General features: G+C 46.9%; 1 protein-coding gene across 2 annotated transcripts; it reads left to right on the top strand.

The window, feature by feature from the left end:
- Positions 1-3,472: 3,472 nt before the first annotated feature.
- On the top strand, positions 3,473-15,175 carry CLN5 (CLN5 intracellular trafficking protein). 2 transcript variants are annotated; one of them, XM_082332672.1, is made up of 5 exons: positions 3,554-3,617; positions 4,749-4,889; positions 5,688-5,853; positions 6,421-6,646; positions 9,887-15,175. In XM_082332672.1, the coding sequence occupies exons 3-5, from the start codon at positions 5,770-5,772 to the stop codon at positions 10,396-10,398; spliced, it is 822 nt and encodes a 273-aa protein (XP_082188798.1). In that variant the 5' UTR covers positions 3,554-3,617; positions 4,749-4,889; positions 5,688-5,769; the 3' UTR covers positions 10,399-15,175. The 2 variants fall into 2 exon arrangements, with proteins under 2 accessions (XP_082188797.1, XP_082188798.1); XM_082332671.1 differs by lacking the exon at positions 4,749-4,889 and having other exon boundaries at positions 3,473-3,617.
- Position 15,176: the final 1 nt, after the last annotated feature.

Raw genomic sequence — 15,176 nt, forward strand, 5'->3', positions numbered from 1 at the left:
TTTTACCAGGAAAACCAAGGAGTTTCTGTGGAAAACCAAACCTACCTTGCACCTACTCCCAGCTAAGTCGTGGAGGCATCTCCCTAGGGAACCAAAGGGCTTCCTTGGGCCAAGGCAGAAGTTCATCCCTAGTCTCCTCTGTATGACTGAGCACACAAATGCCACGCTGGAGACCAGATGTACTTAATTTTAGCAAGGTCTCTTAGCTCTTTAGCCCTTCATTTTTCATCAGCGGCTTCTCATAATAATAAGAAACTTGGCCTTGATAACAAAAATCTACACTTTTACTGGACCAGAGGGATGAAAGGGTGGATCTTCTAGAAAAATGAAAGTGTCCTCCAAAAATGTGGAGTATGGGAGTTCTGCAGGGGACACAACAGTGCATAGGCTGGGAAGAGCAAAAATGGCCTATGAAAGCAAAGTCTCTTTCTGTATCAAAATGCGTTCAGCTGTATATTGCAAGGTCAGGAGTCTGTCCGGGATGGTAGATAGGGAGATTCTTGACCAGGAAAGGGCCAAGATAGGGAAACTCCCTGTATAAGGGCAGACTGCTGTCTGCTGGGCAATGCTTTGCTCAAAATAAACATGGGGCTACAGCTCTGTCTCCACCACGGCCCACACTCTGCCTCTCAGGATTGAGCAGGACTGCAGTGCAGCTCCAGCTCGGAAAGCCATACATTGCCTGACCACCTAATCCACAACCATATGCTGGAAGATCCCTCTCAGCTCAAAACACTTGCGGAGTGAGAGCTCTGTAAGGCACCAAGCCCTCACCTCACTCTCCAGGCTGAGTGGGACCCCATGGAAATTCCAGTGGAGCCATCTCAACCCAGAGAAATACAAAATAATGTTTGGTGAGAGTGGAGTGGCAGTTCAACACACTTACTGGCATGGATCTCCCTGGGCTCAGCTGCAGGAGAGCAGAAAGGTTGGTTAGGTTTGGGGATAGGGAACTGAGAGTCCCCAGAGCTGGAATCCTCCTGGAGTCCTCCTCACGCTTGAGAGCTAGGAAGAGGCTGGATGGAGTTTAAGTTCCATGCATGTTTGGAGATATGAGTGGATTCCCAGACTCTCCTGTGTGTTAGGGCCAGGGTTAACGTTAGAGCTAGGGAACTGAGCGCCTTCGGAGCTGCAATTCCCTGCTCCTTTCTGTCCTGGCTTACTGACTAGTCTTCCTGTACGGACCCTGGCCCTGAATGCTCTCCTGTCTTGTTTCTGGCCCTGTCTCTTGGGTGGACCTCAGACTCACATTATAGGTATTCCTTTTTCCTGGCTGGATGTTGGACTTGATTGCGGTGTGACGTTCCCATCCCATTCAGGTCCCCCATGTTATGTCCCCGTGCCAGCTCCATAGCTGCCCTGGCTCTGTGCCATGGTCCAGCTCCAACTTGCTCATGCCATGTCCCTGCCCTGGCTCTGTGGCCTTCTCACAGCCCTCTCTGTCTCGCCTAGGTCCATGTATGTGTTTCCTAGCTTGAGTGTAGTACAAGGTGCCAGCTCTTTCATCTGTTCAAAAAGGTATGCTGACTCAGAAATTGCCTATGCATGTGAGCTTTGTAGCTCAAGTATATTTATTCACATATTTATTAGTCGTTTATTTTCTATGTTAAAATATGGTTCACGACATAACTTACATTGTATGAGAAGAAAAAACAGAGTACTGTGCTGCAAAAGTTTCCTAAAAAAGTTTCCTAAAAAAGTTTCCATCCATGGGATGCAATGAAGTGAGATACAAAAATGCTACTAAAATGAAAAAAAAAAAAAAAAAATCAATAGCTTTGCCCTCTTAGTCATTTGACCCGACACCTTCAGCAACCACAGCAGTGCCTGAATGGAGACTTAATAGTCCAAACTGCAAACATGTGCTGAGCCAGGACTAAGAACTAGTTCATACTGTATTTCTCGTTTGGCTAAAGAGCAGTTACGGCACCTTCATTATGTCATTTCACTTCCCTGCATCCTGGTTTCAAAGAAGGGATAAATTAGGCTTCCCTTATTTCATAAAGCACTTCCAGAGTTACACGTCAAAATCTCTAAAACTAGGAATTACGGCTGTATTCCACACAAACACATACCTTTTTGAACAGATGAAAGAGCTGGCACCTTGTACTACACTCAAGCTAGGAAACACATACGCGTAACAGCACACTTTATTTTATAAAGAAGAAAAACAGAGCTTTACTTTAAAGCAGACACAAATAACATGCGTGAGATTAAAATGAAATATGGAAATATGGGTATGTATAGATTATGTATACATGCATGAAATTAATGTATAGTGCTAGATGGCATGGATTTTAAAGATAAGCAGTATAGAGTCAGGCAGCAGTGAAGTGAGATACAGAAATGTTGCTGAAATTAAAGATTTTAATAGCTGTGCCATCTTAACGGTTTTCTGAACACCTTTAGTACCTCCAGCATTACCAAAGCTGATATTCAGCAGCCTATCCTGCATTTTTATCTATGATGCAGGGTCTTCCACCTCCAATTTTGTTTGAATATAGCCTAGCCTAGCGCTGACTAGAGAACTGATTGTTCTTTAGGGGCTCATATGCAACGAGCAGGGATATTTCTCTGGCTCCTGATAGTCAAAAGTCCACAGCACAGTTATTATTTACCCAGTGAACAGCACACACCAGTGCTTTCACAGCTGATGCCAACTCCCAAAACTTAGCCTGCTGGACTCTGACGCCAGCATAGCCGGTTTTGAACTCCACAGAGCTGGAAAAAGCTGTGTTTACTGCAGGGATGCTGCTGGCAAACCTGTCCTCACTGTTTGCCTTAGCCAGAGTTCATCTTGGATACTTCTTGCTGTCATCAAAAAAACGAGGGAATAAACTGCTATATAATCCTCGTAATGTAAGTTGTTCCCACCTGAGTAAGGGTTCTGAAATGGGTGACAGGTAGACAAACTTAGCTGGGAGCCCTGAAAGGCTTTGGACGAGACTGCTGGGCAGCCAGATGAGGCTCAGGGCTGCACGGTTTATCACAGCAGAAGCCGCTCTGCCTTTTGGTGAGGCCTCACCTCTTCGCCTCGGGTCCAGACCCAGCGGCCATCCCTCTCAGTGGGTTCTGGTTGTAAGGATGGGCGTCTGATGTGTGTGTTACATCGGCTCCGAAGCAATGCTTGAAACAACACACCAGGCTGTTAAAAAATACTTCAGCTAAATGACAAGAACGCGTAGTTGTCTGGGTCTCCAGAAAACTTGAAATCGTAGTTCAGCCAAGTGACATTTCTCAGGGCTGGTTCAGCACACGGATGGTGTTCCCCCAGAGGAGGACGAAAACCTGCCTTTGCCCAGGACCCTGATCCTCCGCCCCGCCTCAAGCCCTCCGGCCCGGGCCCTCGGCGGGCACCGCCGGCCGCCCGCGGCCCTGTGGGCGGGCGCGGGGGCGGCCTCCTTCCCGCCCGGCCTCCCTCCGCCCCGCCGCTTCCCCCGCCCGCCCGCCCGCCGGCAGCAGCGGGGCCCGGCTCGCGGCGCCGCAGGCCTCGCCGCCATGGGCGCCGCCCGCCGCTACCGGCTGCTCCTGCTGCTGCTGCTGACGGCGGCGGCTTGGGGGCCGTGGTTCTCGGCGGCTCTCCGCTCCCCGCAGCGGCGGTGGCCGGTGCCCTACAGGTGAGTGAGGCGGGGAGGGGGCCCGGAGGCCGGAGCCGGGGAGAGGCACGTCCCCGCGGCTGCCCGGCACCGCCGCCCGGTCGGCCGGCCCGCCCGCCTGCCTGCGCCTAACCGCCCGCCTGCCTGCGCCTAACCGCCCGCCGCCTCCTCCTCCTCCTCGAAGGCCCGTCAGCTTTGCGTTTGTTTTGTTTGTGTATTGAATTGTTAGACTACGCAGGCCGTGACTAGTTTCCCCTTTCTAATGGCGGGGGTGTTTGTCGTTTGTACGGTGTTTGGGGTGCCGAGCTCACGGGTGTAAGGGAGCGGGTGTCCCGTCCCTGGCCGAGAGCTCGCTCTGTCGGCAGCGGGATCGCTGCCTCTGGCTGGGAATGGCTGCCCTGGCTTTAAAGATGCTCCCTGAATTCCTGTTTTAGCAAAAAGTTGCGATGAGGGAGTCAGGCTACGATTTATTTTATTTTTTAAATTTAACTTTACTTCATAATTCTGTTCATGGTAAATGAAATGGTATAAAATCCCATTCGCTGCTCCGGAGGTGTCTTGGCTCCAGAAGAAGGCCTGGTGCTGTTGGGGAAGGCAGAAGAGCGTGTGTTACTACGTTTTACTGAAGCAAGTAGCTGCGGCTTTGGCTGTGCTGAGGAAATGAGCCTCTTCGGGAGAAGGGCTACGCTTGCATGTTTTTTTTGTAGGGGCTTGCTCTTCGTAAAGGGAGGCATTATAGTTCAACTGCTATCTAGTGCACGCCTAAACTTTTGAAAGCCTGTTGCATAATTCCTAGTAGTTAAATTTGTATCAGGTGATGCCTGAAGGAGCTGATCTTCCCGTCACGAGTTGTTTGGGTTTTCCAGCAAGTTCACTAGTTGCAAGGCTGGGTGTCGGGATGGTCAAAATTGGAGTGCAAGCCTGTCAGTGTGAGACACTCAGAAATGTGGTATTTTAGTGCTTCTTAACATGCCTGTTACCTTCTTGTCACATACAAGGTGCAGTGGGAGGGGACATTGAAAATTTAAGGTGTGCAATTTAGAAACAGGACTTACTGGCGTAAGTCTTTGTTTTCTCTTTGCTCTTTTTGCAGCCATACTCTCTTCTTTTTCTTTCTTTTTTTTTTTTTCTTTTTTTTTTTTTTCCCCCTAGACAAAATAAAGGCAGACATGCTGAAGTAGCCAGCAAGCCTGGAGAAGAAGTCCACAGGGAAAATCAGTGGTGTCTCAGCAGGGCTACTGGCCTCACTATGGGTCAGGAAGTCTCATGTCCTTGAGTCATCTCATGGCTGAGGTATTTGTGCCATTCAGTAGCCCTGGGCAGCTGAGTGTGTTAGACTCTCGGGCTGTGCTCTGGGCAAGCTGTGTACACCAGTCTGTCTTGGTAACAAGAATACAGGAACCTTGTTTTAAGTGAAATACAGTGAGTGAATTTGAAGGAAATGGGGAAAGGAGGACTTGTCAGAAAGTAAGTTTTTTTGCTCATTGCATACAGTGTGGTACGTAAGCGGATTCGGTCTTCAGTTTTTGAGGTTTAATAGGAATAATGAATGGAAACAGTGATCATAAGTTCTTAGGCCTCTTTATCTAAATTAGCATAGAGGAATAGAGTATTTCTGTCTGATATTGGCAATATTGTAGACTAAAAATAGCTCCATCTGGGGACCTATTACTATAGAATAGTTTCCCAGAGCAAACTGGTCAATCCCTGTGTAGACAAACTCTTAGGAGAATGTTTATGAGGCAGATCTCAAACCATCCTCTACCCAGCATCTACGTGTCTCTGATGTTGTGAGTATAAATCACCCTTTGTAATCTGCATCACGTCCACACCTTAGCTATCAGCACTGTGTACAACGTGACTTGCATTCGCCAGTCTTAAGCCCTTAAGTCCTGTATCTGCAGACGTGCACCTCAGCAGCCTTACAAACTTGTGTACTCCAAGTGTTGCAGCATCTGGATCACAGAATCGGTCTTTGGGGGTGGCTGCACACTTGAGCTCTCCCACTCAGGCCCTTAGGAAGCCACGAGACGGTTACTCCAGCCGTGAAGCTGTGCTTATCGTTCTGTGTGCTTCTCTTTCTCCACACAGGCGCTTTGATTACCGTCCAAAAACCGATCCTTACTGCCAAGCTCGTTACACCTTCTGTCCCACTGGCTCCGCCATCCCGGTTATGAAAGAAGAGGATGTCATCGAAGTGTACCGATTACAGGCTCCAGTATGGGAATTCAAATATGGGGACCTACTAGGACATTTGGTAAGGTGATATTTTTATTTAACAAAGTTACAGTGGCAAATTCAGCTGAATTCAACAGCAGGTTTCAAGAATGGGAGCTCTAAGGTTGGGATGTGCTTGTATGGAAGAGTATTGGAGCACACAGGCTAGGCTATCTATAGGAAAGATACCCAAAGAACAGTAAGTTTCAAACAAAATCTAAAGAAAAGAGCATGACCAGCACTGTTGGTGGGTTTGAATGTGTTCCCCCACGGAGCCGCATATTGGGAGTGTTTTGTATATACACACCATTACATTTTGGGTGTCTTTTTTCCTGCACTAGCCATCTGCCTCCAAATAACAGAATTTACAATGGATGGATAGACAAGCACCGAGACAGCGTGACTCTGTGATGAAAGTATGCGCGTGATATAATCTAGTATGTTGTGCATCAATGCTGCTGAATCCAAGGTGTTACAGGAACCCCTTCCCCTCTTCTCACCCTGTTACACAACAGCTCCCAAGCGTCTTATCTTCTGTACAGGTCAAGCTGAAGTTGGTTTTATGTTAAAATTTTGGCTTTTGGGGCTTTTTTTTTTGCTTTTCCAGAAAATTATGCATGATGCTGTGGGTTTCAAGAGCTCTCTAACGGGCAAAAACTACACAATGGAGTGGTATGAGCTCTTCCAGCTTGGGAACTGCACATTTCCACATCTCCGGCCTGGCATGGACGCACCATTCTGGTGTAACCAGGGAGCTGCCTGCTTTTATGAAGGAATAGATGATGCACACTGGAAGGAAAACGGAACTTTAGTTCTCGTGACCACAATATCAGGTAGATTTGAGATGCTTTGGATGGTGCTGATATCATAAAATCTAGAGTCAGCCTTGTCTTCATGTAAAGCAGTATCTTTTAATTCATGTTCTGTAGGTTATTTTCAATGTTAGTGACTGATGCTAATTTCAAATTGAAATATTACCTCTGCACTTTCTTTAATACAGAAGGCAGTACAAGGCTGCTGCCTTTTGAACAACGCACACTGAAGAGTTGTTAAATGAGAGTCATTTGGTGTTGCTGTACAAAAACACTTGAGTCTCTTGAGTGTAAAAATAGCAAAACAGCTTATACAGAACCGTTATGGACTCTTTTCACATGGCTTCCCCAAAACAAAGCCTTCTATTGTGAGGTGGCAGATGACTGCTGAGATAGAAAAACTGGTGAAAATGTGTGCATTACTGAGCAAAAAAAAATAAGGCATATTTAGAAATAGTCTCGAAAATATAAAAAATATTAATCTCTATTTCCATCTCCCCCATTATGTGTCATAAAAACTGTGCAGATGTCCCCAGTAATAGGTCTCTGTCACATGTCATAGAACAAAACCAGGATTTACACCTCTAAGTAAGCCTGTGTTCACCAGAATAGCTTCCTGGTATATACTGAACACTGAAATTCTAAAATAAAAAGGTCATTTAAATAAATCTGGTTGATTACTGTAGTAATACAGTGAATGACTTATGAACAAAGTCCCCTGAGGACTTGGAGAGTTGCCTTTTGTGTGACCAAAACCACTTACTCTCCGAAGTTAGCACAGTGTACAAGGCACAGTGGGGAGTCAGACTACAGCTGGTGTGATGCGGTGCTCTATGTTTGCCCGCTTCCACCTTCATCAGCTTTGCTGGACTCAGTCTCCAGGTAACCTATCCAGTGCCGCTAAGAAATTCTAGGCTGTTCTTTAAGCAATGAAATAAGCGGAGCTGCTTTCCTGTGAGTTTGTAGCTCGTGACTCAAGTCTTGGATGCCTGATATAGTTGGATTCTTCTGTACGAATACCAAGTTAAACATTTTCGTACAGTTGTGCAACTTGTAACGCTTCCTGCCTGTGTGGATTATGTGATGCCCAAGAAAGGTGAGGTTACCCTGGTGCCTTGTGGAGGCATTGTTACCGTCCTCCTTGTCTCTCGCTTACTGTTTCCATGAAACTTTTAGGAAGGTAGCATCTCTGAGTGTTTTGAATTGTCTGAATTTGACTAGGAGTCTGAAAGTTACCGTGGAAGAGGGGGAATGGATGCAAGCAGAGATGGACAGCATCATGAGCTGAACTTGCTTTCTTCAGAGAGCAGGCAGAAGGCATCGCATCTCGTGGGAGAGGGCTTTAACGTATGGAACAGCTTGCCCTTGCAAGATCCTATGGAGCTGTTTGTCAGCGGTGTCAGGGACCACGCTGAAGCAATCTCATTTTCTTCTAAAGCCCATCGGCCAGGTTAATGTTACTTAGGGGCATGTTTCTTTTGTGGAAATAGGGCAGGAATACTCAAAGTCTGATTTTTTTTTTTTACTGTCTAGGCATCTTTCAACAGATTCTGGTGGAACCATGCATTAACCTGTAATATTTTTGTTTAAGATGTTAAGGCCAGAACTTCATATTAAGTCCATCTTGGTCTTGTTAGGAGAGGCAAATCCTTTTCAATAACGTGCCCTGCAGAATACACACTAGGGAGCCAATCATCTGGTAGGAATTCGAGAAGATAAAAGAGAGCTTCAAGCCCATCTGCAGTGTATAGTAAGTACAGTTGTTGATACAGATTTAATGACTTGCTGTTTTATTAAACCAAGTCATGGGCAATTAAAAAAGAAAGTATCCCACGCTTTCACTGAACAGGATGATCATTAATGTTTACTGTGAAGCCCAAAAGCTCTTAGTTGTGGCGTGAAGAACAGTTATAACGGGGCAGCCTAGGAGGTGAACTTGCACAGCTTTAGTTACTCTGAGGTAGTAGCTTGCACATGCGCCTCCCCTTAGGGTAAACGCGAGATGTGTTTACTCTCTGATGAAGAGTAGACCCAGCAATCCGACCTTTGCAGCTTGTTTTGGAGGGAGGTGCGTGGCATGCAGTGCCCTTCACTGGTCTTGATGAATGCAATGTTGCAGTGAACTCAGACTTAACGCGAGAGGCTGGTGGTTCTGTGCAGGGTGGCGTTAGTGACGCAGTTCTGTCTGATGTCTGCCACCCCTGAACTGCGAGGTAACGGCTGCCGGTCTCTCGGCTTGCAGCAGCCTTGCCTGCCTTTCAGCAGCCACCAAGCACAGTTACTGTACCCACGCAAGTGACGCTTGCAGCTAAAGAGAGATCATGGCTTGGAACACTGTCACGATTGCGAGCTGTCATCTAACTGTGTCTTCTGACATACTGCACAAGAAGAATCTGCAAAATTTGGCCGTGCTATGAATGTGAGGTGCTAGACGGATCCGAGTCGTAGATGGTTGTACCCTGTGCTGCGACTGAGGAAAGACAGGGCGAGAAGGGCCTGGCTGAGGTGCAATGCTAGGGCTACAGGAAAAAAACAAAAGAAGGAAGATTAGCTGTGTGCTTCAGCTCTGTTTTGGGGAGGCAGATGCATCACGTGTAAGGAGCTACCGGAGAGAGAGGCTGAGTTAGAGATGTCTTCCTCATTCCAGTTGTGAAATCACCAAAACACTCCAAACATGTATTCTAATGAAAAAAATAATCCACAGGGTGTTTAAGTTTACTGGTTTTCACATCCCACTCATATCGTTTGGCTTAGTTCAATTTTGCCAGCTGAGGAGCTGCTAGAACAGCAGGGTGTCTCAGGCTAAGGTTACATAGGCTTCTTTTGTGGAGAGACATCAAAGCTTCTGCCCCGAATTGCTGAATTTAGTTAAAACTTGCGGAAGTGCAGAAATGCCTGTTGCACTGGTGGGCACTTTGTCAGCATCTCTAGTAGGCTGCGCTACCTGCCTTATTTGTCTACACGGATAAAACAGAATGAGAAGTGTCATGGTTCTCTGACGTTTGGATGTTCTGGCATAGTAGCAGGAAATGGGGCTGAAAAAGGAATTACAGTTTAAATAACTTACATGTAAATACAGTTTATTCAGTGGGGTATCACTTCTCCCTCTGGCCAAAGCCTTGTATCTTTGTATGGCTACGTGATGTTGTAGGTAAACTTTTGTAGGGAAGGGAGGCGAACCTTGAGATAGATGGAAAATATTCTGAGTGAGTCATGTATTTGTTACCCTGTTTCTGTAATGCTTATTTTAATCTTTTACAGGAACCATGTTTAATGAAATGGCAAAATGGGTAAAATACGACAATGAGACTGGCATTTACTATGAGACCTGGACAGTTCAAGCAAGTCCCGACAAACGATCAATAGTATGGTTTGACTCCTACGAATGCTCTAAATTTATACTGAGAACGTACCAGAAGCTAGCTGACTTAGGAGCCGTGTTTAAGAAGATACAAACAAACTATACCAGCATAATTTTATTCAGTGGAGAACCGATTTACTTGGGAAATGAAACATCTATTTTTGGACCTCTAGGAAACAAGACGTTGGCAGCAGCTATAAGAGACTTCTACTATCCATTCAAACCTCATCGGACAGTCAGAGAGTTTTTTGTGGATCTTTTAAAAATAATTGATCATGTCATCTTGCATCATCAGTTTTACCTCTTCTACAACTTGGAATACTGGTTTTTACCTATGAAGTTCCCTTATCTCAAAATAATTTATGAAGAGGTCCCTTTACCTATTGGAAGCAAAACATCCTTTGGTGTATAATGGCTTACTGAAGAACCGAGCTTGCCCTTATGCCAGAATATCCTTAAGGATTTTGGAGCGCTACCATGATGGCATTACTGTAAAAGTTGGGTTGGGAAGGCTTTGCTAGGCCACGTGGAAGACTATGCCTTTTTTTCTTATTACCAGCATATGTTCACGAACGCTTCAGCATCTCTGACCTGGCCGGCTTCTGTCTAACCACGGACACCCGCTGCCTGAAGGCAGGCCCATGTCCCTCCTCTTGGCTAAACTCTGCAGTGGCGGAGGGTGAGCGGGAGGCAGCCCGCCTGCTCTGCTCTCCTCTCGGGCGCTCTCCACATTCGTGGCCACGTGGCGACCTGGCCATCAACAGAAATGGGACATGAGCATTGCAAGGACCTTCTGGTCGGACCATCTCGGCTAATCTGTGTGTTGGAGCTAACAAACCCGAGTGCCTCGATGTGTCCGATTCCCTCAACGTGTGCCTTAGATCCGTGTTTCTGTATTTCTTTGCTTTGTACAGCTGGGACCTACAAAGTCTTCTTGGGTTCATGAAGTACGTGTTCAGCGGGGCGGGAAGGGGCAGCGGGTCACCACTCTGCTTCCTTCACCTGCACTGGAAACACAATACAGATGGCTCTTCCTGAGCTTTGTGTGTGAGTTTTCTAGCACAGAGAGAAGGCAAACAGCCTGTTTCGATGTCAACTTTGATGCATAACTGCAGTATGCTAGCAGTCTCCTGTCTTAAAGTCTACTTGCAGCATCAGTTAGGTCAGTTTCACAGAAGTCATGTTTATATTCCTTTTACATTCCTTTAAAAAGCATGGAACCCTTGATATGAAGGAAGCAATGACAGTTTGTGGGGTGTCAAAGGCACAGTTCAAAATCAGCGCTTGTCATAGATTTGCCCGTAAGGAGCCTTTGCCGCCCCTCCCTGGCAGCGATGCTTGCAGCAACGGTGCTGTGCCAGCCGCCGTGTCCTTGAGTCCTGCTCCAGGCTATGCCTACAGCAGCTTGGCACCTAGTTCCCTTTAATCCCAACTGACCGAAGCCCAGGGAGCACCGGCTTTCTGGAGAGCAGCGAGGTGCCCATACACAAAAAATACACCCGCAGCAGCAGAATCAGCTCCCAGCATACGCCGCTCGCTTTGTTTTTTAAACCGTTTGCAGAATGAGTGGCAGTGCTGCAGAGGTTATTGCTGCGTCATGGCTAAGCACTTGGTAATGCAGGAACCCAACCCCGCGGTTTCATTTGGCCTGAGCCAAGTTAGTAGCCCGCTGCAGCCAAAGAGGGGAGTACACAGTGATTTGATTCAAAGCATAAGAATGGCAGAAAGTTAACCTCGTATTAAAAAGTCACTAAAATTAATTACTTGAATTACATCATTATCCTGTAATGGGATGAGCATGAGAGCAAGTGTGAGAGGAACGAGGTGGCGAGAGCACCTCTGTTCTGCAGGGGAAAGCTGCTAATTAGTTCCACTGTTCTGTGAAACTTCATCTCCTGCCTCAACTTGAAAGACTTTACTCTTTGCAGCCAAAGTCACAAGTCCTTGCTTTAACCAGCTGAGCTTCAGATTCTTTAGATTAGCCACCAAGAAGGTAATCCAGGAGGCACTAGGGAAGGTAAAGGGGTGCAGCGAGCCTGTCTACAGAAGGTACGTTCTTGTTGATGCATGTTTTTATGACTTTGAAACCCTCAACATTGTTGAAACCACATTTATCTTCTCGGGAAAAAGCCTCAACCTCAAAACCAGTGTCCGAAGCTCTGCAGGGGAAATCGGATCATGGAACCAAGCCAGCAGAAGCCCCAAAAATTCTTCTCTAGCATTTGCTAAAAAGCTTGTAGCACTGATGCAGCTAGAGAGAGACCTTTCAGAGCCCGAGGCAGATGCCACGGTGGGGTAGGTTGTGCTCCCTCATAGTAGAGATCTCTGCTCAGCCTGACAGTGCTGTTCGTTCAGGGTACAGTACTTCCTTGTCTTCACACGGGGCCTAGGGAGCCTACGCACCAAAGTCGTCATTTTCTGTTAATATTTGGAGTATTTTGGGACGCATAGGAGAGCCTTACAGAACTGGAAATGCCAAATCCTGAAATACACAGGTAATGGTGGCTGAATCCCGTGTGTCAAAGCTGCCTTGTGCATCCTATCAAAAAGATGGGTGCTTGTGGACCAGTAACATCTAGAGAGATTATACAACAACTTTCCATAGCTGGTTGCAGATTCATGATTATTGAAGAACTTGATCAAAAATAGTGGATGTCTATATAAAACAAGTAATCACTTTCCATGTTTGTGGTCAAAGGTAACTTAATGTTCTATCATCAGTACAAGTTTATAATATCCTGGGCTTTTTGTACCTAAGTTACAGCCCTTCTCACTTTTCCTATTTCATATGTACACTCCGCTTAATTTAGCATGTTTTACTCTAACCCTAATACTCTGGATGGTACAGGGAGTTGCTTCAAGGAGAAACGGTTCCATCCTAGCACGTATTAGCTGCAAGTGAGAGCACAATAAATTTCTGGCCACAAAAAAAGATGAAGACAACTGGACGGTTATTCCTCAAGGACACTGCATCCCTTCCCGGCAGAGGCAGAAAGCAGCAGCTGTTTGAGACACAATCTGAGCGTATTCAGCAGCAGGTCACGCTGACGATCATTTGACGATTCCTTTATGCAGCCCTGTGTGTAACGCGAGCCTGTTTTGCACTTTGGAAGAAAGAGGTGCTCTGTCCTCAGTTTAAAGGCGCTGATGATCAGTGTAGGAGTTGCCCTTTGTTTTCAACGTACACGAGTTCCTTCTGAGGCCGGTATTCATTCCTTCTGGGCACAAGTGTTGGAGAGAGCGCTCCTCACTTTCTTTGCTTCCCTCAATTGGGGAGTTTTTGTTCAGAACCTTAAAAGCCAGCTGTTCAGCCTGAATGCACAGGCAGGTGGAAATAAACTCCACCAGCGCAACCTGCAGTCCTGAAAAAGGTGCAGTTATTGAAGTTGGCTAATTATTGCACTGAGCATAGTTTCACTAGCGTTTAGCCTGAAGTTGGTGAGCGCGGTGCTCTCTTGTAGGCAGAATCCAGAAGCCTTGAGTTAGGCCTACAGGGTTGGATCCAAATAAGTAGTGTAGGCTACTGCTGTGAAGTTTAGACAAGCCCAGAATAGATCCATAAAGATGACGCTGTAGTCACTTCAAAAGCACGTGGTTGCGGCATCTAAACAGCTTCTGTCCACCTGATGATCTGTTGTTTGTGCCTGAAAACTGCCTGTTCAGCTCAAGCATTCGAGGTGGACGCTGTCCCGCTGAAAGTCAGCCGGGGAGCAGGAGTAAGAGGGCCACACCTAACATGGCGCTCACGCCCAGCTGGTGCGAGCACTTGGCTGATGGCAGGAGCCAGGGGCTGCCCCAGCTGCCGGGCCCAAGGCTGAGCTCCTGCTTTCTCTTCTTACCTGTCTCCAGTGAACGTGTCACTGAGTCACGACTCGCCCTGTGACTACAGGAGTTACCAGTCGCTTTAGCCTGCGCTTGGTTCTGCTCCCTGCTCTGACACGTGTTGCAGTTAAGGGTCAAAATACGCCATCGTTCTGTAACACAAACGTTTCCAAGTCTGCGCAGTGGTCTCGTGCAAAGCTGCCTAATTTTCCTAGCACGGAGCTGCTCAGGGCTGTAACCCACACCTCGCCCCAGGAGGGTTCTCGAGCAAGGTTTGTTCCTGGCGTCTTGTACGTCGAGGTCAAACGTAGCAGCGTGCGGCTCCCGTTCCCCGAAGAACCAGGCGGTGAAAATAGCTGGTACAAGCGCTTTCTGCCTTCCCCCTCACAAACCCGCTCACACATCTCCTGGATTAGGAGCGCTGCTGCCCTCAGCACCGTCACTGAGGATGGCGTCTGTGATGTTGAGGTTCTGCTGAAGTCACCGCACCTAGGAACAACTTGAAAAGCAGAGCAGGCTTCTGCTCTTCCACTCACAACAGAACCTAAATTCTAAGTCTAAGGCATAAAAAAATCCCCATCATCAGCTGCTGATTGCCAGTTAATTAGCAATATTAGTGAAAACACCTTACCAGCCAGAGAGCATCGTGTTTCCAGTCTAGGAAAAGCGGCTAGAATGAAAAGAATCATCTCCTATGCTGAAAGCGCAGGTGGAAGAGGGGACAGAAAGCACACCACACTCTCTGTTTCAAAGCACGTGAACAGCAGCCAGCAGTGGATGTGATCCTACAAGAAAAACCTAACAAAAAGTATGAACAGAGAGGCATACAGAACATCTAACCTTAATTGTGGTTTCACTGTCCTCGTTTTGATACTACTAAACTTCAGTCATGTCTCCAAGGAGCTTGTTTCTACAGCACCCGTATTTTAGGAAAATTAATTTACAGTTTGTAGCCTGAGCTACAGACACTGAAGTTCAGAGTCCCTTTAAGATTTCACAAATTTCCTCATTACATCAACGCGCTAGTTTTACATACAGCGGCAGCGCTCATTTTTACAGTATTTCATCCGTGGCCAGTTAGACCAGCCAGAGATGCAGACAGATCTGTTCCAACACTGTGCCGCATCTATGAAGGACTTTTTGTCGTCTATGCAACAAGACAGAGACGGGCTCAGAAGAGGCCAGCCCGTTACCTTGCTGGAGAAAGCAGTTCCACTACAGCGAAACATAAAGCCTTCAACTGCTGGCGTGTCCCCCCCCCCCCAGGATCCGACAGAGTTCTCGGTGGGAATCAGAACGCCGGGTTTCAAAGACGTGAATTCCCGAAGTGAGGGAACTGGGGATTTTGGTTGTGTCTTGCCTTTCAGT

The sequence above is a fragment of the Platalea leucorodia genome, assembly GCF_965183815.1.
Source record: "Platalea leucorodia genome assembly, chromosome: 2".
In the NCBI taxonomy this organism is placed as follows: Eukaryota; Metazoa; Chordata; class Aves; order Pelecaniformes; family Threskiornithidae; genus Platalea; species Platalea leucorodia.

Bases quoted from the DNA above. Each gene is read 5' to 3' on its own strand.
- CLN5 (XM_082332671.1), top strand. From the start codon at position 3,499: ATGGGCGCCGCCCGCCGCTACCGGCTGCTCCTGCTGCTGCTGCTGACG. The intron at 3,618-5,687 runs GTGAGTGAGGCG...TTCTCCACACAG, and splicing joins CGGTGGCCGGTGCCCTACAG to GCGCTTTGATTACCGTCCAA. The intron at 6,647-9,886 runs GTAGATTTGAGA...AATCTTTTACAG, and splicing joins TCTCGTGACCACAATATCAG to GAACCATGTTTAATGAAATG.